This window comes from Hyla sarda, chromosome 1, assembly GCF_029499605.1.
Source record: "Hyla sarda isolate aHylSar1 chromosome 1, aHylSar1.hap1, whole genome shotgun sequence".
Classification (NCBI taxonomy): Eukaryota; Metazoa; Chordata; class Amphibia; order Anura; family Hylidae; genus Hyla; species Hyla sarda.
In genome coordinates this window covers 216,004,913-216,032,058 of record NC_079189.1, presented here as the reverse complement: position 1 = coordinate 216,032,058, position 27,146 = coordinate 216,004,913, and the positions used below count along the sequence as shown (strand labels likewise).

General features: G+C 44.2%; 1 protein-coding gene across 2 annotated transcripts in view; it reads left to right on the top strand.

Annotated features, from left to right (window-relative positions):
- The first annotated feature begins 5,723 nt into the window (after positions 1-5,723).
- LOC130363546 (N-acylethanolamine-hydrolyzing acid amidase-like) overlaps positions 5,724-27,146 on the top strand; it is a 32,721-nt gene continuing 11,298 nt past the window's right edge. Inside the window, exons 1-6 of one of the 2 annotated variants that reach the window (XM_056568719.1) lie at positions 5,724-6,146; positions 7,440-7,607; positions 20,118-20,244; positions 24,102-24,192; positions 24,351-24,427; positions 26,816-26,988. In XM_056568719.1, coding sequence (XP_056424694.1) covers positions 5,974-6,146; positions 7,440-7,607; positions 20,118-20,244; positions 24,102-24,192; positions 24,351-24,427; positions 26,816-26,988 — 809 coding nt within the window. In that variant the 5' untranslated portion in view covers positions 5,724-5,973. The remainder of the gene's footprint in view (positions 6,147-7,439; positions 7,608-20,117; positions 20,245-24,101; positions 24,193-24,350; positions 24,428-26,815; positions 26,989-27,146) is intronic. The other variant, XM_056568718.1, reaches the window with a different exon arrangement.

The window sequence follows — 27,146 nt, the reverse complement described above, 5'->3', positions numbered from 1 at the left end:
TTCGTGCTCTGATCTCTTGGTTCCTATTCCTGCGCTCCTGTTCAATCAGGACAGCAATGTCCACTCTAGGCCATATGGCGTCTTGCATTCCCTCAGTAGCCTGGGCCCAGTTCCATTCCAGGCCATTACAAACTGGATTCTTTTTACCTGGAATAAGTCTCAAGAGACTTTTGAGTAGTCGTTCCCCTTCAGTTAAAGAACCAGTTAAATTGGTGGTTGCCTCCAAAGAACCTGGAGAAAGGAGTAAATTGGTTCCCGATGAACCCTCTGCTAATAACTACAGATGCAAGCGCATGGGGGTGGGGTGCCCACTCCAAGGAAGGTGGGATTCCCAAACCGCAAGAAAGTCATTGAATTTCAGAGAATTTCTGGCCACTTGGATGACTCTCCAGAAGTTAGAACAGAGTTGCAGGAGTCGTCATGTCTTAATTTACTCAGACAACATGACAGCAGTGGCCTTCATACGTCATCAGGGAGGCCCAAGATATACTGCCCTCCAGTCAATTTCAAATCAAATATTTTTCTGGGCAGAAAACAAAATACTCTCTCTCTATAAATGCAGTTTATCTCAAGGGTGCCTAGGATCTGGAAACGGACTTCTTCAGAAGACACTTGATAGACCATGGGGAGTGTTTTTTTGCCCCTTAGACATTCAAGATGATTGGGGACATATGGGGTTCCTCAATTGGATCTTTTTGTAACCAGGAAAAATCACAAATTAGACCAGTTCTATCCAAGATACTTGCCATTCGCAGTAGATGCTCTTGCTCAAGATTGCATGTTCAAAATAGGCTTTGCCTTCCCTCCACTTCCACTAATTTCCCGGGTCCTTCAAATGCTGATGAACTGTTCATGCACTCTGTTCCTTGTAACACTGTACTGGCCAAAGAGAGGGTAGTTCTCTTGAGGGTCATGAGTCTGGAAGAGCCTATCAGGTTACCTCTGCAAAAGGTTACCTCTGCCGATTTAAAGTCTCAGCTTGTCAGTCTGGAAATTGAGAAATCCATTCTGATGAAGGAAGGGTTTTCTAAGAGGGTAATAAGTACGCTTCTAGCAAGCCATAAAACCACTACCTCTAAAATCTTACTGGAAAGTATGGAAGAAATATATTTCTTGGTGTGGGGATGACTTTTCTATTGACGCTCCTGTCATTTCTAAGATTTTAGACTTCCTTCAGCAGGGATTTGATTTAGGTCTTTCCCCTAGTACCCTCAAAGTAAAGGTATCAGCCCTTAGTGCTCTCTATCAGGTTAAACTAGCTGATAATGTATGGCTTTCTAGATTTTTTAAGGCTATGAGTAGACTCAGACCAAAAATGTTAAATCTTCGTCCTCAGTGGAATTTAAATTTGGTTTTAGGAGCTCTTCTATTTCATCCTTTTGAGCCCATAGACTCTGTATCAGATACATTCCTTTCTCTAAAAACAGTGAAAGTGTTTTTGGTGCCTATTACAACCGCTAGAAGAGTCGGTGAGAAACAGGCCCTTTCCATCCAGGAGCTTTCCTTATCTTAGAGTTTAAGATGATAAGACCATATTTAAATTTAAATAAATGTTTTACCTAAAGTTGTATCCTTCCTTCACAGATCCTAAGATATTGTGATTCTGTCCTGCTCTAACCCCAAAAATGATCTTATAGTCTTTTATATGTTAGAAGAGAAGTTCTCCAATATATAGATAGAACTAATCAGTGGAGAAAGGATAACAATCTTTGTTCAGTTTGCTGGCCCGAGTAGAGGTAGGAAGGCCTCTAGGAGTTCCAGATGTTTTAAGACTGATTTCTTACGTAGCCAGAGGGAAATCTCCTCCTCTTTATATGAAAGCCCATTACACTAGAGCAGGGGCTTTGGTAGAGCAGATATGTAAGGCTGCTACCTGGAAGAGCCTTCACACTTTTTCTAAACACTACAGAGTTTACATCATATCTAATGAGGATATGGTCTTTGGACGTAAAGTTGTCCCTCCCTAATCTGTATCTTTGGTATTTCTCAGGGGTGCTGTCATAAAGACTTTGGGGAAAACAGTGAATTCCTTTTCTGGTAGTCTCCACGACAGCACCCATATATCCCAACCTTTTGGTTTTTCTTGAGGTGGTTTTCTTTAGCACTTGTTTCTTTTTCCTTCTTTGTAAATATACTGGTGGGGACAGGAAGGGGTGGGGAATTTAACCTCTCAGTGTTTTTCCTGTCCCAATCAGAAGGAATTGATCTCTAAGGGGTGCTGTTGTGGAAACTCCCAGAAAAGGAATTATCGGTGAGTATAAGTCACTGTTTTAATACTAGGTTAGTGTTACCTTTATATCACGTTTTACTGACTATACTAAAAGTTAAGTTTTAGGGTTAGTCTCTTCATAGGGATCTTTGTGCCCCAGATTATCGTGATAAATTTCAGTTGTGATCCCTGGTTTATTCCCTGGGGTATTTTTGTGATTTTTTTTGGTCACAAAATGTGCGCACCAATTTTTGTGTTTTTTCTTTTTTTCTTGTTTCAAATATGTGTTTGCAGAGGATTATGTCGCATTTGTTGATCGCCAACATTGATGACCGTTTTTATTAAATTTTATTTTTCAAATATATTTAAAAATGTATATAAAATAAAAACAAGGGCTGTGAGGAGTGTTTTTTTTATTTTTTTTATTAACTTTTTTTTATGTGTGTCATATTTTAGTTGAAGCCTTCTCTTGGATGGAGTCCAATACTGAGCCAGGTCTTAGTGTAGCCCCAAAAACAGCTAGTGCTCACCACCACAGGGATACTGGAAAGAGCTGGTAACAACAGGCCTGGAGCGTAAAAAATTGTTCCTGGGCCTAAGTGGTAAGGCGGTAACAGGCTGTCGTTATTTATACTGGGGAAGGCCAAAAACAATGGTCCTCACCCACCCTGATGATGTCAGGCTGTTGCTGCTTGGTTGGTATCTGGCTGAGACAAAAAAAAAGGGAACCCTTTTTTTTTTTTCCCCCATTCTCAGCCAGATACCAACCAAACAGCACTAGGGTGGGAAAGGGCCATTGTTACTGGACCTCCCCAGCCTAAATTGCAGCCTGTTACCACATAGACCAAGGAGCGCCATTTTTTACTTTTCTGGCCTGTTGGTACTGGCTCTTCCTGGTACCCCTGTCATGTTGGGTAGCAGGATAATTAGGAGTTAGCGTTAGCTGTTTTTGGGGCTAACACTAAGCTCCCAGCATTCATAGACAGCCTTTGACTGTCTGGGAATGCTGGTAGTTGTAGCTTTGCAACAACTTCCCTGTTTGTGAAATACATACAGGGTCTGTTCACAGTATATATTTTCAGCCTGCCTTTTTTTAAATAAAAAGACATGCCACAAGTGCACAATGTAAACAGAGCCTTACTAACCACCCACGTTGCTGTACATAGCCCCGCCTCTAGTGACATCATCATGAGAGGTGGGGCTATACGGGACCAGGCCCAGACTAGGAACGAGATAGGTAGGTAGTCTCTTCTCTGCCTACAGGATGCAGCCATCTATATAGATGGCTGTATACTCTATACTTCCCTCCAAGGAGGAACATCATTGTAGCCAGTGATTTGCCGAGCTGTGGTATGACACATTGGGACCAGATGCTTCCGTAGATGACAGTCACGCTGCAGCTGAGGAAGAAGATCACTGTGGGGACCAGAGGAGGACACAGTAGGCATCACAGAAGCGCTGGCTAGAGGTAAATAGATGTTTTTTTTTATATGTCACACAAAGGGCATAGTTAGAAAAAAATAAAACCCTTCCAGAGTTCTCTTTTAAAGCGTTTCTGTCATTATCAAAACTTTTCGCTTTTGTCTGGGCAGGGCTCTGTGCACTGAGGACAAGCGGGGCTCTGTGCACTGAGGACAAGCGGGGCTCTGTGCACTGAGGACAAGCGGGGCTCTGCGCACTGAGGACAAGCGGGGCTCTGTGCACTGAGGACAAGCGGGGCTCTGTGCACTGAGGACAAGCGGGGCTCTGTGCACTGAGGACAAGCGGGGCTCTGTGCACTGAGGACAAGCGGGGCTCTGTGCACTGAGGACAAGCGGGGCTCTGTGCACTGAGGACAAGCGGGGCTCTGTGCACTGAGGACAAGTGGGGCTCTGTGCACTGAGGACAAGCGGGGCTCTGTGCACTGAGGACAAGCGGGGAGGGGACGGGCTAGTATGTGGTCCAATGGTCAGTAGACACCCGCAGCCAATATTAATATAAAGTGTTAAATTATAACACAGTGATATGGTAATCATACCATAGTAATGTCTGGCATCTGCTTTATGATATTTGCATAAATAAAAGCAAACATAAACCGGTATTCTGTTTCATTTTATCAGCCACAGGACGCCATCTGATATGAAAATATTCCATTCACGTAGGAATCTGAACTTACGCTGTAGCTTCGTAGCACAGGTTTAAGGCCACTACATCCCCAATATTAATTCCAAGCGTCCTGGCAATGCCTCTTATCTCTCCAGCATATGGTTCAGGAACGAGAAAAGCCAGTTCTATCTCTGCCAGGGGACGGATGAGAGCATGTACCCATTTAGGTAATGATGTACTGTAAAACAGAAATACAACAACTGATAATACCTCTCCATAAGACACCCCCTTTAACACTTTCAGGCCATAATACATTATGCATAGTGGTTATACAGTGATCCCTCAACATACGATGGTAATCCGTTCCAAATGGACCATCGTTTGTTGAAACCATCGTATGTTGAGGGATCTGTGCAATGTAAAGTATAGGACAGTGGTCTACAACCTGCGGACCTCCAGATGTTGCAAAACTACAACACTCAGCATGTAACTAATAGTTTATCTACACAGGGTGCCTCCAGCTGTTTCAATACTACAACTCCCAGCATGCCCTGACAGCCAATAGATGTCAGGGCAAGCTGGGAGTTGTAGTGGTGAAACAGCTGGAGGCACCCTGTGTAGATGAACTAAGGGCGGAAATCCCCCCCAGCAGGCATCAGTGACGTGGTGCCTGCTGGGGAAGTCTGTCTGGTAGTGAGCACACTGCCAGGCAGACAAAAGGCATTTTTAATATAGTAAAAATGAAAATTAAAAGCAGGGAGGGGGTTAGGGATAGATTGGCAATAGGCAGGGACAGAAAAAAAAAATAGGATGGTGGGAGCTACCCTTTAAGAGTTAATAGGATTACTAGGGCTCATAGATGGCCACTTGACAATACTCCACAGTTTTGCTCTCCTTCAGTAAGTTGGTGTGGCTTGTGACAAGTTCTGTTATTTGCGCTTGTATAGAACTCCGGATAGGAGCTCCCTAAACGGATCCCAGCTGCATGATCTGATCTGCTGAACTATTTCTCAATGAACTAGATCATAGCCAATTAATCTCCAAAATGAACTAGATTTCTTATCACTAGTTCTTCTCCCTGACAGCTCTTTGCCCCGCCCCTAGTGCTCAGTCCCCGTCCTCTGCCCGGTTGTCCTGTGTTGGGCTCTTGCCTCACTGACAGCTCTTTGCTCCGCCCCCGGTGATCAGTCCCCTCCCTCTGCCCAATTGTCTTCCGTTTAGCTCTTCCCTCACTGACAGCTCTTTGTCCCCGCCCTCTCCCCATCGTCCTGTGTTGCTTTTCCCTCGCTAACTGCTCTTAGCTCCACCCCTTACGCTCAGTCCCCGCCCTCTGCCCAGTTGTCCCGTGTTGGACTCTTCCCTCACTGACAGCTCTTTGCTCCGCCCCCGGTGACCAGTCCCCTCCCTCTGCCCAATTGTCTTCCGTTTAGCTCTTCCCTCACTGACAGCTCTTTGTCCCCGCCCTCTCCCCATCGTCCTGTGTTGCTCTTCCCTCGCTGACTGCTCTTAGCTCCACCCCTTACGCTCAGTCCCCGCCCTCTCTTCTGTTGTTCTTGTGTTGCGCTCTTCCCTCACTGACTGTTCTTAGCTCCGCCCCCAGAGGTCACTCCCCGCCCCTCCTCCGTATAGGGGTACACGCTACGCAGCAATAGTGTCCTGTGACAGGTGAGTGTGGTGCCATGATCGGGCTGCGCTTGTTACTTCTGCTGGCCCCCTGCCTGTCCCATGCCCAGGACTATGCCCCCCCTCGTTATAACCTGAGCCTGGACCTGCCCCCAGAGCAGCGCTGGAAACCTGTGCTCAAACATTATAACTACACAGAGCTGAAGGCAAATATAGACTACGTATTTCGGTGAGTATTCCTTTTTAGTATATATGTGCATATGTGTTCTGTTACATTATACCTGGACACACTGCATCTGATTGATGGAATCTATTCCATCACACATGCCCAGTCTGGAATCTGGGAAAGTTGGATGACAACCCTTATACAAGCATAAATATCTTTATCAGGTTTTCCAGTTTCAAATACTAAAACATATCCTCACTATTTGTTATATGATCATGGGTGACAACCAGTGTGTCCAATTTAGTATCTTCCATAAGAGTTGTCACCTAACTTTCTCAGACTTCTGAGTGGCGCAGTTACACTCTCCTCACATCTGGGGTTCAGATTTCCCCTTAACTGAATAGGATGTTCATTACATAAGGGAAATGTGCCCTGACAAGCTATACAGTTACAGTGAAACCTCTTTGAGAAGACCACCCGAAATTGTGTTGAAAAGTAGTCTTCCATGCAGATGATCTTCTCAAAGAATACAGTGACCCCCCCGACCTACGATGGCCACGACATACGATCATTTCAACATGCGATGGCCTCTCAGAGACCATCGCATGTTGAAGGCAGCATCAACATACGATGCTTTTGTATGTCGGGGCCATCGCATAAACGGATATCCGGCAGCGCAGACTGCTTCAGCTGCCACCGGATAGCAGTTTACGGTGCCCCGTGTGGTCCGCTGACTATCACTTACCTGTCCTCGGGGCTCTGGTGCGTCCTCTTCGGGATCCCCTGCATCGTCGGCGCTCTCCATCGTCGTCATCACGTCGCTGCGCACGCCGCCCCGTCGTCCAATAGGAGCGGTGTGCGTAGTGACGTGATGGCGGCGACGGAGAGCGAGGATGCCGGGGAAGCAGAGGCCTTGCCGGAGCATCGGGGACACCCCGGGGACGCGGCGACAGCGATGGAGGGCAACATCCAGGGCAGCGGTGACGGTCCGGAGCGGCGGGGACACGTTAGTATAACTTCCAATACCAGTGGTCTTCAACCTGCGGACCTCCAGATGTTTCAAAACTACAGCACCCAGCATGCCCGGACAGCCGTTGGCTGTCCGGGCATGCTGGGTGTTGTAGTTTTGCAACATCTGGAGGTCCGCAGGTTGTAGACCACTGTCCTATTCTTTACATTGCACGGATCCCTCAACATACGATGGTTTCAACAAACGATGGTCCATTTGGAACGGATTACCATCGTATGTTGAGGGACCACTGTATAACCACTATGCATAATGTATTATGGCCTGAAAGTGTTAAAGGGGGTGTCTTATGGAGAGGTATTATCAGTTGTTGTATTTCTGTTTTACAGTACATCATTACCTAAATGGGTACATGCTCTCATCCGTCCACTGGCAGAGATAGAACTGGCTTTTCTCGTTCCTGAACCATATGCTGGAGAGATAAGAGGCATTGCCAGGACGCTTGGAATTAATATTGGGGATGTAGTGGCCTTAAACCTGTGCTACGAAGCTACAGCGTAAGTTCAGATTCCTACGTGAATGGAATATTTTCATATCAGATGGCGTCCTGTGGCTGATAAAATGAAACAGAATACCGGTTTATGTTTGCTTTTATTTATGCAAATATCATAAAGCAGATGCCAGACATTACTATGGTATGATTACCATATCACTGTGTTATAATTTAACACTTTGTATTAATATTGGCTGCGGGTGTCTACTGACCACTGGACCACATCAGGTATTGGTTCCATCAATGGCTTTCTTGCCTGTGTGGTTTATCCTCAGGAGGGTTGGCATTGTATATAACTCAGTATTCTTGAGATGTGTTAAAAATAATGTAATGGCGCACGCTGGTTTGTCGCGGCCAGAAAGAGTTAAGGGGCAGTGCAAAGTCCACCCCCCCAGAAAATTTTAGCCGCATGCAGAGCTGAGCAGCAGGGAGTAGAAAGCCTGGGAATTATGGGCATCCGCTGGGGCAGGAAAGGTATGGTCATATGGCTGTCAGTCAGGGCCGCCATACCATGGGTCCTGGTGGGGCCTTGGTCCTGGCGGTCACGCTGTGCACATAGGTGAAGAGAGGAGCAGATATGGAGTTTAAAAAAGCATATAAATTTAAAACCACATTAAAGGGGTACTCCGTCCCTAGACATCTTATCCCCTATCCAAAGGATAGGGGATAAGATGTCTGATTGCCGGGGTCCCGCTGCTGGGGACCTTGAGGATCTCGGCTGCAGCACCCCGCTTTCATTACGGCACAGAGCCAATTCGCTCTGTGCGTAATGATGGGCGATACAGGGGCCGGAGCATCGTGACGGCACGGCTCCTCCCTTCCTGATGTCATGGCCCGCCCCCTTAATGCAAGTCTATGGGAGGGGGCATGACGGACGCCACGACCCCTCCCGGACCCTGTATTGTCTGTCATTACACACAGAGCGAGTTTGCTCTGTGCAGTAATGAAAGCGGGGTGCTTCAGCTGACATCCCGGGGGTCCCCAGCAGCGGGACCCCGAGATCAGATATCTTATCCCCTATCCCTTATCCCCTAAGTATAGGGGATAAGATGTCTAGGGGCGGAGTACACCTTCTTTAACTATATTAATTACAAACACATCGCTGATATGGGGGGTACAATTTTTAGAAATGAGCTGCTAAGAGGTACTCGGGCAGAAAAAGGTCTGGAACCACTGGTCTAGAGGAAAGAAGGTTTCTACACCAGCATAGACAGGGGTTCTTTACTATAAGAGCAGTGAGACTATGGACTCTCTGCCACATGATGTTGTGATATCTGTTCAAGGGGGGGGGGGCTTAATGTTTTTTTTTTTTTTTTTTTTTTATATAATCTAACAGGTTATGGATACTAGATTTATGGGGATAGAATGTTGATCCAGGAATTATTCTCATCGCCATATTGGAGTCGGGAAGGAATTTTTCCTCTCGTGGGGCAATTGGCATCAGACTCATAAGGGTTTTTTGCCTTCCTCTGAATCAGTATGTAACTGTGGAATATGCTGCATTTGTGGAAAATAATCCTAGTATATAAAAAAAAAAAAACAACATATCCATAGACTGTGCCCCATATATGAAGGACTATTTCTATCTTTGCATAAAGCTGGCAGGAACATGTTAACTATATTTTAATAGTTTAAAAAAGGTATGCTAACTAGGCTTTTAAATGAGACAACTTAAAGAGTAGCTATCACTAAATTAAATTTCCCTATTCCCCATCCCCATCTGTCCCTGGCACTAACTACATCTATCCCTGTCTTTATATTTCTACAAATCCCCATAAAAATACCTTATGTTGAACTGCTGCAGGAGCTCAGAGTTGAGCTCTCTGGTGAGGGCAGGAAGTGGGCGGCCCCGGCAGGCGCGACGTCATCTGAAGCCTGGCAGGGGCTCGCTTCCGTCAGTCTCCTCTCTCTCCTACAGCTCGCTCGCTGCAATGAATGAGGAGAGGGAGATGCAGGGGGGCGGGTATATTTAAATTTGGATAGGAAACAGGCAGAGAGCGAGCACAGCGCTCGCGCGGCGCGTAAAATTTAAATATCTCTGCCCCCTGCATCTCCCTCTCCTCATTCATGTGAACGCATGTTCCGGATCCACGCTGTGCCACACTGACCGGCCAGCGTTGGTCCGAACGTGCTGAACGTCAGGGGGGGAAAAGTAATCCTGAGCCATATAGGGTGACACCTAGTGGCCAGATTTACAAACGTAAAAAAAAAAACACATATAACACGATTTATTTTAAAATAAAATATATTAGAAACATTTTTTTTACATAATATATTTAATAAACATTTTTTTCTAATATATTTTATTTAAAAAAAAAAATCGTGTTATATAATATTATAAATTTTTTTTAAATGAGAGTACCCATTTAAGTCAGTGGACAACTTACACAATATTAATTTTAGATGTCTGAGCCATATACACCATATACATTGGGTGGATCTATGTAGAGTAGACTAGGAGTTGTTTGCATATTTTACCACCTCTTCTGTGGGCACCTATTTCAAAACACTATATATTTTTTTTTTTATCAGATAGTTTTTATTGAAAGTTTTTTCAGAAACACAGAAATAATAAAAAATATAAACACACAATCAACCCACCCCACCCCTCTACCCCAACAGCCCCTTTCCCCTAAACAAACAATCTGTCTCACCCCTTCAACCCCCACCCAGCAGACCATAAAATAGTCAGACAAAGCAGACAAGCAAGGAATTGTGGTGTGTAAGTCACAGCCTCCCAAGGGCAGATATCAACGGGACAAAGGAGAGGGGAAGGGCACAGCAAAATCCACACCATCAATCAGCTATCACGCAAATCACAGGAGACATTCAGACTGACCAGACAAACAGTTCAAAAAACAATACCACACACACACATGCAAGAAACAGAGAAACAAGCTATTATGTCCCAACTTCAGAAGGAATACATTTCCTCACCCAGGGACCCCATTTGCCATCAAACTTCCGATCCACCTTTCATTTAATGTAGATCCCCTTTTCTGATCTAATTACATATTTAATCCGAGCAATCAAGTCGACCACATCCGGAGGAGTAGGCCTAATCCAGGATTGTGCTATTAGTTTTAGAGATGAGCGAAGAGTCTCCTAGGACTGTATCCACTTTTTCCAGCCCACCGGAGTACCTGAAAGATGAACTCATTTATGCAGGCTAAAGTCAGAAAACGCCAAGCCGAGAAGTTAGTGACGAATCGAATTTACTGTAAGTTCGCTCATCTCTAATTAGTTTGTGGGCCTGATATAGAATTTGTATTATGCCTGTCTCCACTAGAGAGGGTTCCTGTCCGCAACCAATAAGACCCAGTAGACATATTTTAGGGAGTCGATCTAAGGTCACCCCATAAACCGTCCGGATAAGAGTAAGCACCTCCCTCCAGTAAGAGACTAGAAGTGGGCAGTCTCAAATCATATGCATTAAATGTGCCTCCAACCTTCCACACCGTGGGCACGTGGAATCAGGTCGCACCCCAATTTTATGAAAGAACACCAGAGTTTTATAAACTCTGCAGGAGAAAAAGCTGGGACAACCTATTAGATTCCGACAGAGAGAGATAGGGAGTAAGTGCCAATACAGTGGACCATTCCTCATCAGACAGAACACCAACATCCCTTTCCCATTACCACCAACAGTCAAGGGGAATTTATCATGATGAAAGCTCAACAGTTCTCCATACACCCACGAGATGATTCCAGCCGACTTCCTTTTTGTGACCACCGAGTCCAAGACCCTATTAGAATGTATTATTTTTTTTTTTAAATAATTGTTTATTTAAGAGAGTTTAGAATGTATTTCTAACAAACGGGACCTACTTTGTGTCTCATAAATATGGCAGAGCTGTAAGTACCTAGAAAAGGAAGAATGTGGCAGAGAAAATTCCTCCTTCAAGTCCTCAAAGGTCCTAACTACACCCTGGACAGCTAATTGCTCCAAACTACACAGTCCCCTCCGCTCCCAAAAGCTAGCATCCATAAAAGAATAGAAATCAGTCAAGCCAGGGTTATGCCACAGCAGGGTAAATTTAGTACAGCCATTAAGTCCGAGTAAATTTTGCGTGTGGCGCCATAGCTTGCAAATAAATGGGTAATGGGAGGAGTCAGGAGGTCTAGTAAGGGCGCCTATCTCAAGAATGTAGAGTGGTATTCGTCCCCCATGTCTGGCCATGAACAATCGTCCCGTAGGACCTAACATGCTAACAGATGCCCAACCCCGTATCTGATGCAATTGAGATGCTAGAAAATACAACCAGACCCCCCCCCCCCCCCCCCCCCCCAGACCAGCTGTGTAAAAAGACGCTGAATGCGTTCAAAGTGGGGGCCATCATAATCCATATCGGGGATATATATAATAGTTGTGGCATCAAGACCATTTTGGCAAGGTTTGTTCTACCAACCACTGAGATGGAAAGCTTACACCAAACTTACACCTTCTGAGGAGAGGAATCAGGTTTCGGGGGAACAAAGTAATGCAGAGGCGGAGTAATATAAATACCCAGATATTTAAAACTAATCAGCACCTGAAGCCTGGAAGCAGCAATCTGAGGGATAACAGTCAGAGGGTCAAGAGGCATCAGTACAGATTTGGCCCAATTAATTAACAGACCAGAGTGAGACCCAAAATCAGATAAAAGGGACATGACAGGAGCTAAGGAAAGGGCTGTATCTCCCAAAAACAGCAGCATTTCATCCGCATAAAGCGCTACCCGCTCCTCAATGGACCCATATCGACATCCCAACACATTAGCAGAGGACCTAATTAGGCAGGCCAGAGGCTCAATAGCCAAAGCAAAGAGCAAAGGTGACAGTCTGTTAGCAAGTACCCGAGCCAGCAGCTTCACATCTTTACATAGGAGAGAAATAGGCCTGTAGGAGCCAACACACAAGAGGTCCTTACCAGGTTTAGGAGGGAGAACAACAATCGCTTCCATCATGGAATGGGGCAAAGCGCTCACTTCCACCACTGCCTCAAATACTTGATGTAGTTGTGGCAAGAGCACACTCTGAAATTGTTTATACACCTCACTTGGCAGACCGTCAGGGCCCGGGGACCTCTCGTTAGCAGCATCTTTCAAACCAGTTCTAATTCCCGACTCACATAATCATCCAAGTCTACCTCGGAACAAGCAGTCTTGGAGGAATATGCATCTTTATAGAAATACACCATCACCTGCAGAATGTCCCTATCATCAGTAACCTCCCTCCCCCGATCATCCCTCAAACAACCAATATACGTTACCCCCTGCTGAACACGAGCAATAGAAGCCAACAGTTTGCCTGTCCCCTCACCACACTCAAAGTATCGCTGTTTAATAAAAATAAAAAAACGCTTGTGCTCCGCAGCCTCCTCCAAATAGACAGTATAGGCATTGTGGGCCTGCAACCAGGTCTCCTGAGAGACAGGGGAAGGGGATGAATTATAACCAGCCTCTGCTCTAACAAGCGCAGTGCACAACCTGTCTCCCTTCTCTCTAGTAAAGGACTTATGAGTACTAATGTCACGAATAAAGAGGCGACGGAGGAACGCCTTGAGGGAGTCCCAAACTATAGAGGTCGAAGCCGACCCAGAGTTAAGATCAATGAAGTCCACAGCAAAGTATTCAACCTTCCGCACCAGACTCATCATGTCTGTATTACCAACTGCCAGATCAATCCTGGAGAGTGTCCCATGGGTAGCAGAGTAGCAAGAATACTGTTTAGTGGTTGCATTACGATGACTTCACAGATCCAGCAAATTAACCTCACCCAACATTCCAGCTTGGTCAGTAGGCCTAGAGGGGGGTGGAACCAACCCGGGTTCCCAAAAATCTATCCAAAGAAGCATCCAATACTTGATTAAAGTCCCCGCAAAGAAGGAGAGGAGCTACAAGGAGCCCTGACACAATGGACCGAATGTGTTGTAACACAGAGCAGCTATAGGGAGGAGGAATGTAGACCCCAACAATGATAAGCAATCGGTTAGACACTTCACAAACAAGGAAGATAAACCGCCCATCAGGATCTACAACAGAGGAGACCTCCTTGAAGGAAATAGATTTGTAAACTAGAATACTAACAGCCTGAGCATGAGAGGAGTATGTAGAATGATAGGAATAGTTGACTCATGCTCTTTTAAGGACAATGTTATCGGCTGTCAAATGGGTCTCAGTTAGACACAGTATAGCAGGTTGGAACTGCCTCACCGAGTTGAATATGGCATAGGATTTAGTAGCCTCCCCAAGCCCCCGCACATTCCAGCCAATAACATTAAATACCGCCATCAGACAGGGGAGAGTAGAAATTAACACAGGAGACCAGCAAGGGCCCAGAGGAGACCAGCAAACACGCAGGCAGGAAGAGTAGGTAGCGAGACAGACAGGAGGGAGAGTCGGAAAACGAACAAGACAAACACCCCCCCCCCCCCCCCAAAAAAAATACAACCACACAAAACACCAAGGCATGCGGCACCAGGGGGCACTAATACGTTCACGCCAGTCGACATCACGCTCCATACTGCATAGGAACATCCATACCACATCACAGAACAGAGAAATTGAAATGTAGACCAGAGTAAAAACATATGGCAAGAATGCAGGCAACCAATCACACCATTCTAACATATAAAGCATACAGTCCCGCAGTGAAACAGTAAATAATACATCCCTCAATAATTAACAGGCACTATACATATGAAAAATTAGCAGGGCAACCGTAGATAAAAGAACAACAGGCCACGGGTAAGGGAAAACAGAAACTAAGTAGGGCAGTTCAGTCTGGGGCAGGACCTGGAGAGCCCCTACGGGCCCTCTGGCGTAGTTGGGACTCGTGAGCGTTCAGCCAGCGGATGGCTTTGTCCACCCCATCAAAGAAATGTGTGGTACCCATAGCCACTACACAGTCTAGCTGGGTACAGCATAGAATACTGGACTTCAAGGGAGCACAGCCGTCTCTTGACATCAATGAAAGAGGCACGTTTCTTCTCCACCTCCGCAGAGAAGTCAGGGAAAAAGGAAAAGGACCATCCACTTCGATAGGCTGTTTTTCCCTGTCAAGCCGTAGAATTAAATTCTGATCCCGATAATGTAGAAGCTTCACAAGCATGGACCGTGGAGGGCCCCCTGGTGGGAATGGTCTGGTACCGACTCGATGAGCACGTTTCACGGCAAAAAGCGGGGTCAGTTGTCAGACCCCAGAACCTCTTTTAACCAGGATTCCATATATTCCATGGGTTGCCACCCTTCACACTTCTCCAGGAGTCCCACAACTCGGACATCATTCCTGCGTAACCTGTTTTCCAGATCCTCAACCTTGGCTTTTAAGAAGGCAATGTCCTGACCATGTCTTGTGGAGTCCCACACAAGGGGGATAACCACATCCTCCACGTCACTTATCCTGCCCTCAGCCGCCGAGGTACGATCCATGACTTTTTGTAGGTCATGCCGAATGAGATGTCAGACTGCACTGTCCCCACCTGAATAGTGAGTTGAACAAGAGTCATATTACATCTTTGTATTTCCATAAAGACAGCAGCAAGGGTAGGTTCAGCAGGAAGCCTTGGTGAGGCGGCAGCAGCCGCAGCAGTCATGGCAGATGGGGTACCAGGCAAGGAACATGTGAATCAGATACAGAGGCCTGCAAGAAAGCATCATAGTCCTCCAGAGGGTCCAGCGGAACCTCAACATCAGCCAGGGAAAGAAGAGCTCCCCTGCGGTCAGGAGAATCCGGCGAAGGAGACAGCAAAGCGAATTTTTCTAGCTTACCCGCCACCTCTTGTTGTAGCGCCATTTTATTCCTCAGATGGGCAAACAGACCGGTCCCCTGTTGTGAGGAGCTAGGTCAATCCTTGTTCTTCTTCCCCTTATTAGCGGCCATTTGTTGTAATAGAAAATGCCACAAAAGGAGATGAGGTAAGAGGTGCCAAGTATAGGTATGATAGCGGAGCACCAAAACAGTTCAGCAGCCGTGGGGGTTGTAGGGACAGAATCGGGCCCTGTGAGTGGGACCACAACCCCCAGCAAGTATGCAGAAGTCCCCAAGCAGGAGATTAGCAGGCAGGGTTCAGACAGCAAGACACTCAGAGGGGGTATCCCTTTAATTGAGGTTGGAGGACAGAGAATTGACAGGTCCCCAGATATGGGAGGAGAAGCAGAAGCAGGGGGTTTTCAGATATATAAGCCAATGTCTTGTATATTATGGACACCCCACCACTGCAGCATGTACTCTGCCAGACAGAGCACCCTCTTCACCCCCAAGAGTGCTCAAATTCTCCCCTCCGTTTAGCTCTCAACACAGCAGGCTCCCCCAGAGTAAAGACCCACAGTCCAGCCACGTTCAGGCACAGCCCAGGGACCACAAGATGGCGGCCTCCACCGCAGCGCAGCTCCACCTAACCTCCAATCCCGGGCACAGCAGCTCCCTCCGGCGGCGGAACAGCAGCGCAGGGGAGCCGAGCACCGCTCCCTCCAGAAGCGCCGACGGACCCGGCGGCAGTAAATATTCACAGCAGGGCCCGGGCACCAGCAGCCCCAGAGGAAGGGCGGGCGGACAGAGAAGGCCGCAGCAGCAAGGACCAGTCCTGACACCACTCCAGGCAGAGCTCCGGGTAAGTGAAGGGACTGCAGCAGGACTCTCTGGCAGCAGAGGGGATCCCAGCAGCAGCGGAGCCCATAGGAAGGCAGGGGGCAGCACTCCGACCCAGGCAAAGACGTTAGACCAGATGGCCAGGCAGCAGACAAGTCCTGGGCTTCAGGGCCCTCCTTTCACGGGGTCCGCGGCACACTTCCAGACACCTCCAAACTTTCTAAAAATTGAGCAGGGGGGTGCCCCAGGGCACTAGAAGACAGGCAGGGGGAATATCACCCCAAAGGAGCAGGATGGTGAGGGATTATCAAGAATAAGAAGCAGGATGGCAGGAGCTCTCTAAAAGCGCGTCTGCTCAGGCAGCCATGCAGACCACGTCCCTTCAAAACACTATTAAATAATGACAAAGTGTCTTGGTCTAAGCTGCACAATGAGTTACAATAGTTATATGCCTGCACTATTTATTTGGACAACAGGTAACCCTTTCTATGCACCACTTATCTGGGTTCTGTATAATCCTAATCATTTTCTTGTTGTGTGACACTTTTTATGTAGATGTAGTATGACACTGTTTATCTGGATGTTGTATGACTATATGTGTATTTGTCTGTAGCTGTATGGTGTTTTTCTACCATAACTGGGAGGGCACTAGATAGGAAAGTAATATATTGTAAGAAGTTTAAAGGGCAAGAGTTATAGTGATATGCTATCAAGATAATGCATGGTACAAAGTCCAGTGTCACAATTTTTTAGAATAACATTGTGGCTATATCTATGGGTAACATAAAGATGAGGGCCATAGTTCTTCAAACAATTTTCTATCACTAGGCTAGGGCTACATAGTCCGGGACAGGTTTGTGCAAATTTTTTTTTTAACATTTTGCACTGTTCCACAACTCACAAAGTCGCTCTGTCGCACTGTGTGGATCACACTGTGTTGCACCTGAGGTAAATAAATAGGGTTGCACAGTGACCCAAAAGTCCTCTTGACCATGACCCAGCAGTCACAAGAAATCAATGCAATACAGATTTCTTGCGATTGTCAGGTCACTATTGTGGCAGCTTCTGGGTGACAACGCAACACCATTCACTGATCCACACAGTGCGACACAGTGACTTTTGGTTGTTTGACTACTGTGGCAGCTAAAATTGCAGTGTAGCTCTAGTCTTACAAATAGGCAAGAAAAAATGTCTACCCCAGATTCCATGACTCCATGAATAAAAATAAAAAATGTTGGTATTGCCGTGTGCCAAAAAAGTCTGAACTATAAAAATATAACGTTAAAAATTTTTCCAACCCATGACATATATGTATGTCATGGGACAGCTATAGAAGTAGAAAGACAAAAAAGAACCGAAAGGCAGCGCCTCGTGTATTACCCTCAGAAGGTAGGGAGTCCAACAATATGTGTGGAATATAACACCCGGAATTATGATCTGGGTTGCCGCTCACCTTACTGCAGAAATAATGCGCATATCACCCCTTAAGGGTACTCAAATTGTGGGATCAGCTGCTCAGCCTGATGGTCGCAGGAGGGGGCAACCCGTCCTGAAGAAACAGGAACAGTAATAAAGAAAGAAGAGACCACTGGAACCAGGCGCTGCTTAATCCAAGATATTCAGAGTCGCAAAGAGGATATTATCCAAAGGCTTTTATTCAGGTTACAGGAATACAAGGTTATGATGCGTTTCGGGGCATGTTACCCCTTCCTCAAACAACCTCTCTGAGGAAGGGGTAACATGCCCCGAAACGCGTCATAACCTTGTATTCCTGTAACCTGAATAAAAGCCTTTGGATAATATCCTCTTTGCGACTATGAATATCTTGGATTAAGCAGCGCCTGGTTTCAATGGGACAGGAAGGCAGACATGACGTGGGCCCGTGGGTTGGGTCTGCGTCATAACCGGGAGATGCCCGCTGCTATCAACAGCAGACATCTGCTGATAATGACAGACATATGAGATCACTGATGTCCATTGAAACCCCCTGTGATCTCCGTGCAGCACCCGTGCCGCATTCGGCATTGTAAACAGTATGTTTACAACGCTGGGTTTGGTGGGCATTGTAAACATACTGTTTAGAATGTCGGGTACAGCACAGGTGCTGCATGGAAATCGTGAGGGTCCTAGCAGCAGGACCCCCGCGATCAGACTACCTATCCAACCTTTAACCCCTAAGGACCAGGCTCATTTTGGCCTTAAGGACCAGGCCAATTTTATTTTTGCATTTTCATTTTTTCCTCTTCGCCTTTTCTAAAAATCATAACTCTTTTATATTTCCATCTACAGACCCATATGAGGGCTTGTTTTTTGCGTCACCAATTTTACTTTCTAATGACATCACTACACTAATGACAACCCCAAAAAAATATAATATATTTGAAAAAATTGAAAAGAAAACCACAATTTAGCAAATTTTGGAAGGTTTTGTTTTCACACTGTACACTTAACGGTAAAAATTACATGTTTTCTTCATTTTGTGGGTCACTACGATTAAAATAATACCCATGTTATATGCTTTTCTATAATTGTACCGCTTTAAAAAAATCTCAAACTATTTTAACAAAATTAGTATGTTTGAAAATTGCCCTATTTTGACCACCTATAACTTTCTCAATTTTCCGTATACGGGGCGGTATGAGGTCTAATTTTTTTTTGCCATGATCTGTAGTTTTTATCGGTACCACTTTTGCTTAGGTTTTACTTTTTATACATTTTTTTTTTTCTTTTATTTTTTAACGTTTATACCGTTTACCGTATGGGATAATTAACAATACATTATGATAGTTCAGACTTTTACGCTCGTGGCAATACCAAATATGTTTATTAAGAATTTCTTTATGCTTTTTTGGGGGTAAAATGGGAAAACGGATGATTTACATTTTTAAATGGGGGAGGGGATTTTTCAAATTTTTTTTATTTTTTAACCTTTTACTTTTACTTTTTTTTTTACACTTTAATAGTCCCCATAGGGGACTATTTATAGCAATCATTTGATTGCTAATACTGTTCAGTGCTATGTATAGGACATAGCACTGATCAGTGTTATCGACTATCTTCTGCTCTGGTCTGCTCGATCTTTGGTCTGCTCGATCTCTGCTCTGGTCTGCTCGATCCAATCATCTATATAAATGTACCACACTGCCGCAGATGCCGTGATCTGTATTGATCACGGCATCTCAGGGGTTAATGGCGGACATCCAAGCGATTGCGGATGTCCGCCATTACCGGTGGGTCCCTGGCTGCTAGACTAAAAGCTCTGGTACATTGTAAAAGAAATTAGATGTAAGTTTTTGGCCCCATTGTAAACAGGAAAAGTTTTTGTTCTCTGGCAACAGGCAGAAATATTAAATACATTGGGAGAGTAATACACAAATGTGTCGAGCACAATGGATTTTTAAAAGCTTGGTTAACCTTATGCACTAAAAATATCATAAAAGGGAAAGAGGAAGCAAGCAATATGATATTTTTTAGAAAGGATGTGAAACCATAGAATTCCATTTTACTCATTTAAACTTAGAAATTAAAATGACATAGTGTTCATGTGACAGTATTACTCAGTCATGGTTAACTTCAAGTTATTCTGATCAGTAATAAAGAAGAATTATAGTTTATCCCTTGTGAAACTACATTAATAGAAACATTTTATATTACCTAATACCTGGTATTTTGGGGTTGGGGATATTTTTTTGTATTATAGCAGCCTAATGTCTCTGCAAACCTGGTAAGATGCCTAAAAAAATCCTTAAAAAAGGAGGTCCAACAATCTACAAGGTGCTTCTTCATTTCTGACATCTGTGCTTCTGTGTCAAGTAGAAAACTATTTTCCTAAAAAACGGTAAAATCAGGGTAATTAATATTGAGTTATGTTTATGTCTTAATACCAGATCTATAGGAGAAAATAAAATAATACTTTCTACATATGAGCAAATTTGTTTTGCAGATTTTGCACTAGTATTGTTGCCCAAGATGACAAGGGAAATGTGTACCATGGGAGAAACCTGGATTATAACTTTCCTGATATACTGAGAAGAATGACTATGGATTTGGATTTCATACAAAATGGGAAGGTACAGTATGCATCCATGTTCTAGACAAGAACCAGTACCATAGAGTGCTTACAATACATATATAGTAATTGTCTACCCACTAGTACTTTGGGTTCATATGTTATGGTTTGGTGGAAGATAGATAATGCTATGGGGTTGTTTTTAAAGGGGTTATCCACCATGCAGTGATTTTAGTATGTACCTGGCAGACAGTAATGCACATGCTTAGGAAGGATCTGCAGGATCTGCTAAAGGGCTATGTTGTGAGATTACCATAACGCTATGGCTAGCTTTTTGGGAACTGTTATTTCCTGTTTGACTTTTCTTTTTCTGACTACAAATCCCAGAATTCCATTTTCCTCCCTACCACAAATCAGCCACCCCACCCATTGAAACATAAATGAGCTGCATCCATTCAAAAGAGCTGTGGTTTTCAATCATGGTGCCTACAGCTGTTGCATTAGTTGCAGATTGATCTCTCTCCCACCAAGCGATCCCTCCACCCATTGAAGCAGACAGGCTCCCTGACATCAGCTGACTAATGAGTCAGGTCTTGGCCACATTGCAAGCTGGGAAAAATCCGAGACAACAGTAATTTTGTATGCTGTTAAAAATAAATATTGGGGTGACAATCGCAGAAGAATTGTGAGAAAACCGTCACACACAGGTACAGACAATATATTATGAACTACACTAACTTTACAGCCCCTGTAGCATAGTCAAATAAAAAAAAATCCTGGAATACCCCTTTAAGGTTTTGCCTAGGCCACTTATTTCAAGTAAATGGGCACTGTTAGATACAAAAACTTTTTATATGTTGTTACTGATGAAAATAAAATACATTTTGTAATATGGTTGTTTAAAATCTTTTGAATATTTAATAAAGAAAAAGGCCCCTGAAAATCATCCCACCACTAGGAGTCCCCATACCTACTGGGACACTAACCAGTCCTGCAGCAGCACCAGCTTGTCCATGAGTCATGGACAAGAGAAAACTCATGGACAGGGCTGCATGAGCAGACACACCAATCACCTCCCACCACTACGATGGAAGGACATAATTAAATTAGGTATTTTATGATAAATATAGATGATAGAGGCATACCAATGTACATGGTCAGGATTAGGTAATGAGTAACATATTATTTTATGTTTTGTGGGATCTGACAGGTACACTTTAAAGGGGTACTCCGGTGAAAAACTTTTTTTTTTTTTTAAATCAACTGGTGCCAGAAAGTTAAACAGCTTTGTAAATTACTTCTATTAAAGAATCTTAATCCTTCCTGTACTTATTAGCTGCTGAATACTACAGCGGAAATTCTTTTCTTTTTGAAACACAGAACTGTCTGCTGACATCACGAGCACAGTGCTCTCTGCTGACATCTCTGTACATTTTATGAACTGTCCAGAACAGCATATGTTTGCTATGGGGATTTCCTTTTACCCTAGACAGTTCCTAAAAATGGACAGAGATGTCAGCAGAGAGCACTGTGCTCGTGATTCAGCAGACAGCTCTGTGTTTCAAACGGAAAAGAATTTCCACTGTAGTATTCAGCAGCTAATCAATACAGGAAGGATTAAGATTTTTTTTTTATAGAAGTAATTTACAAATCTGTTTAACTTTCTGGCACCAGTTGATTTAAAAAAAAAAAAAAAAAAGATTTTCACCCGAGTACCCCTTTAATGCCTAACCTCTTAAGGACCAAGGGCGTATGGGTACGTCCTTGGTCCTGCTCCCATGATATAACGCGGGTATACCCCGCATCATATCACGGCGAGCCCGGTGTCACAGTGAAGCCGGGACCCGCCACTAATAGCGCGCGGCACTGATCGCGGTGCCGCGCGCTATTAACCCTAAAAACTAAAGTAAAAGTGCCCGGCTAGCTCAGGGAGCTGTTCGGGATCGCTGCGGTATAATCGCGGTATCCCGAACAGCTGTAGCACAGGAGGAGGTCTTCTTACCTTCTCCTGCGCTGTCCGATCGCCGAATGAATGCTTCAAGCCTGAGATCCAGGCTTGAGCATTCAATCGCCAAAAACACTGATTGATCCATTCCTATGGAGATGGATCAATCAGTGTAAAAGATCAGTAAATGCAATGTTATAGCCCCCTATAGGAGCTATAATATTGCATAAGAAAAGTGTAAAAAAAAATCATTAACCCTTTCAATGATCCCTTCCCCTAATAAAAGTTTGAATCACCCGGCATTTCCAAGAATTAAAAAAAAAAAAACCTGTGTAAATAAAAATAAACATATGTGGTATCGCCGCGTGCGGAAATGTCCGAATTATAAAAATAGAAGGCTTTTTAAACTGCACGTTCAATGGCGTACGCGCAAAAAAATTCCAAAGTCCAAAATAGCGTATTTTTGGTCACTTTTTATATCATGAAAAGATGAATAAAAGTGATCAAAAAGTCCGATCAATGCAAAAATGGTACCGATAAAAACTTCAGATCACGGCGCAAAAAATGAGCCCTCATAGCCCCCTGAACATGGAAAAATAAAAAAGTTATAGGGCTCTGAAAATGACAATTTTAAACGTATACATTTTCCTGCATGTATTTATGATTTTTTTTTTTCAGTAGTAATACAAAATCAAACCAATATAAGTAGGGCATCATTTTACCCATATGGACCTAGAGAATAAAGATAAGGTGTCATTTTTAACGAAAAATGTACTTCGTAGAAACGGAAGCCCCCAAAAGTTACAAAATGGCATGGTTTTTTTTTCAATTATGTCGCACAATGATTTTTTTTTTCCCGTTTCGCCGTAGATTGTTGGGTAAAATGAGTTATGATTTTTTAAAGGTAAGGAGGAAAAAACGAAAGTGCAAAAACTGAAAAACGCCTGGTCCGTAAGGGGTTAAGCATACCAAGAAATTCTGGACAATTGTAGGGTTGTATGACTCTGCTACCTTCCCTCATATTAGGTATAGGCAGCAGAGTTCCTCCACATTAGGTATAGGCAGCAGAATTCCCCTACATTAGGTGAAGTTCCCCCAAATTAGGTATAGGCTCAGAGTTCCCCTACATTAGGTAAAAGCAGCAGCGTTCCTCCACATTAGGTATAGGCAGCAGAGTTCCCCCAACATTAGGTATAGGCAGCAAAGTTCTCCCACATTTGGTATAGGCAGCAGAGTCCCCCCAGCCCTAACAAAAAATTTTTTTTGCTCCCGTAATTATGTCCCACACAGCGATCTCCTCCGGAGAACAGCAGGGGACCATGTCTTCCATCCTCCACAGTGCAGGTGCCGATGAGTGATGTCATCGGCGCCTGTACTGCGCACCGGGGAAGAGGTCACGTCTCCTCTCTGTGTAGGCCGCAGATGCAGCTTACACATAGAGGAGGCTTTCTGCTGTATGTGTGTGAACCGCGCATACAGCAGAAAGCAGCACTGTCTGCCTGGGGATATGGGACAAGTGTCCTGGATCATCAGTAGCAGCGATGAACCAGCCGGTCAGTCCGCCCCTGCTGGAGACCGATAAAGGAGAGGTGTCTCCGTTCCTAAGACCCCCAAAGGGCTCGCAACCCATATGTTGAGAACCGCTGGTGTAATGTGTAGGTGTCCCAATACTTTTGTCCATATATTGTATTAGCAATAAGCACTGCAAAGTTCTTTCTTTTTGAATTAACACTTAAAAAGTGACTCACTTTGCTGTTTGCTTTACATATGATTTACATAGGCTGGTCTTCATGGGCATGTCATAACCTGGGCCAAAAAAAAAAAAAAAGAATCCCCTAGTATGCCAATTCGATTCTGCTGATAATGGAGCAAAAAGGCAGAACTATACAGCATACAAGCTGAACATATGACATTATTAAAAAGGATATTTGGCTCTATATTTAACAGTAACCTATTCCATTCCTCCTTTTTAGGTTGCATACACGGGAACAACCTTTGTAGGCTATGTTGGACTGTGGACTGGTCAGCGACCCTACAAATTTACTATATCTGGTGATGCGAGAGGTATATAAATAAGATTTCAAATGAGAGAGAAAGATCTTTATATCATTATATCTGTGTGTAAAGTGTATTTTGGTGTTTAAATATATAAATATACACGTTAATGTTATAAATTATTTTATTAATTTAAAATTAATTGTCAGCAATTCTTAAACCTTTAGAGCGTGGGGAGTGGTGGAAAAATGCAATTTCTGCTTTTTTCAAAAGAAGTTCTCCAGTCAGCTGGTTAATAAGAGATGTAAGTTTTTAGAAGTGTTTTTCTTAATGTGCACTAACATTGAGTCAGTTATATTATTGCAACTTTTATTAATCAAATTATCAAATATAACACATAATCAAATCAGTATTTGTATAATTTAGTTTCTCAGACTGCTAACAGATCTTAAAGGGGTATTCTGGGCAAAAACATCTTATCCCCTATCAAAAGGATAGGGGATAAGATGTCTGATCGCGGGGGGCCCGCCGCTGGGACCCCCCGCGATCTCCCTGCAGCACGCATTCTATGCGTAGCTGCATCTGCAGTTTCGGAAACTGCCAGGCTTCCGAGATGGGGAAGTGACGTCATGCCACGCCCCCTTCATTCATGTCTATGGGAGGGGGCATTGCGGCCGTTACGCCCCCTCCCATAGAAATGGAGGGGGCGTGACATCACGTCCCTGTCTCGGAAGCCCGTCGGTTTACAAAACTGCAGACGCTACGCATAGAATGTGGGCTGCTGCAGGGAGATCGCGGGGGGTCCTAGCGGCGGGCCCCCTGCAATCAGACATCTTATCCCCTATCCTTTTTTTAATGTGTCATCAAAGAATTTAAAACAAAAAAATTTTTGTTTCTTACGTTTAGTTTTTTCTCACCAAGTGAGGCTGTGGTCCCACAAAGTTTTTACAGACTATTTTTTTCAGCATCTAAAAGTGCTGACATAGATTTGCCGATATTACCTATTACACAGTTTGACCGTGCTAAAGGGCCTAAAAAGTGATTACCGTATTGCCTTTTGTAAAAAGGCACAGCAATCAGCCAACGAACAAGATACTTTGTCAGTGAAGTGAACCGCTACAAAAACTGTCCTGTAATTGCTTGGACACCTCATTGTGCAGATTGTGTGTGTGTTAATCAGTGTAACTAAAGAGATGAAAACACCATAAAATCTGCAGTGAATATGTGTGAACATACCCTAATGTATCTATCACAAGGTGCCATTGGATGACAAAGAAACCCTTCTCCTTTTTTCAACTCACTTAGATGCCTTGATCGCTGTTCACATAAGCATCCAAGGAGTAAGCCAGGACTGGAGTCAGTTCTAATGCTGGCAGTTAAGGCAGGTGCTGTTTATTACAGCTATCATCCTGCTGATGTTTGCACAGACAAGACAGCGACCTTGCACAGGTCCTCCATGCCAGCTTATTTTATTTTTTTGCCACTGCTGCTTTAAGACAGCAGTGGCTTCTGTGCGTGACACCCCTAGGCCCCTGTCAGCCATGCTTTTCTCCCGCACTCCCTGCATAGCCGTGGTCTCAAAAGATTCGAGCCTTTCAGGCTCAGCGTGGAGAGAGGGAGAACAGCATCACCTCGCCACAGACAGATTGTGTAGATCAGACAGAAGGAGCACTCCACAGACCTGGTCCCTCTCACCTGCGTTGCACATCTCCTGGCCAGTCCACCACTCACACAGCCTGCACTCCAGAAATCTGTCCAGCTTCCATCTTCCGGCCCGATGACTCAATTTGAATATTGACTCAGTCGGCACAGCACTCCCATGATCTGCGACAGTGAATATTCATATTGAACTGGCAGGCTCGCCTCCAGCACGCAGTTCACGGAACATGGAAGATGATCTTCGGAGGGACAGATCTCTGCAGTGCAGGAACTTATAGGAGTCAGTGACCCCTCGTCGGTCTCCTTTTCACCCACACTATAACCCAGTTTATTGGGTTTAGTGTGGGTGAACAGGATGACCATTTCCTTTAAATTTAACAATTTAATTTAATCACCAAAATTAGCCCTAACACAGCTCCATAGAAAGAAAACTATAAAAGTTGTAAGGGCTGTAAGTTGTAAGAATACGGCAATTTAAAGTTTACCTGTCATTATAGGTGACTTCTCAGGATAAGCTGCCCTGTGTGTGTACTTGATACGCAGCACCATAACTTGTATATGCAATTTTTCAGCAGGTGTCTGCTTTGCAGGCTTCATCTCTAATTTGCAGTTCTCTTAGTGCTGGTGGGCTGAGCCCTAATAGGGCTCTGTAGATGGAAAAAAAATGGCAGTTAGAATGTCAAGGGGGTTAAAGAGACTGTCCCATCTGGATAATCCTTTCCACATTTCCTATATCATAGAGGGTTGTCCTTTCCTTTAGACCTCTCTCGGTGAGTCAGAGCTCAATGTGGCCATGTATTTTTATGTGTTACTATTTACTGTAATTGAATAGATGCCACATGAAACTATATTCACCTTGCTGCAGCTGCTACAGATAAGATTAATGGATGGACAGATTGTTAACATTTTTTTACTGTAGACTAGTTGATCACTGGGGCGCCATTATTCTTTTATGGCCTAGTTTGCTCATTTTGTTGCTTTATCATTTCTTTGATTTTGTTTCTAAAAGTATTTGCACATATTTTATTGCCAGGCACTAAATGATGATAAAGATTTTGAGGCTGCGGCACTACGACTCTCCAAGACACCAATCATTGCTGAGACATATTATATTATAGGTGGTACACAGTCAAAAGAGGGCCTGATAATCACTCGAAACAGAGATGGACCTGCTGATCTCTGGCCTTTGGATCCTTTAAGTGGAGAGTGAGTGATTTCCGTACTGTTTATCCTATCAGGGCATTTTTTTTGTCAGATTATTTTGATAACATTAAAATAATTATCTAATAAATTATCCACAGAGACTGAACATATTAAATATGACATTCATAAAGTAGAATTCAGCAACATAACAAACCAGGGTT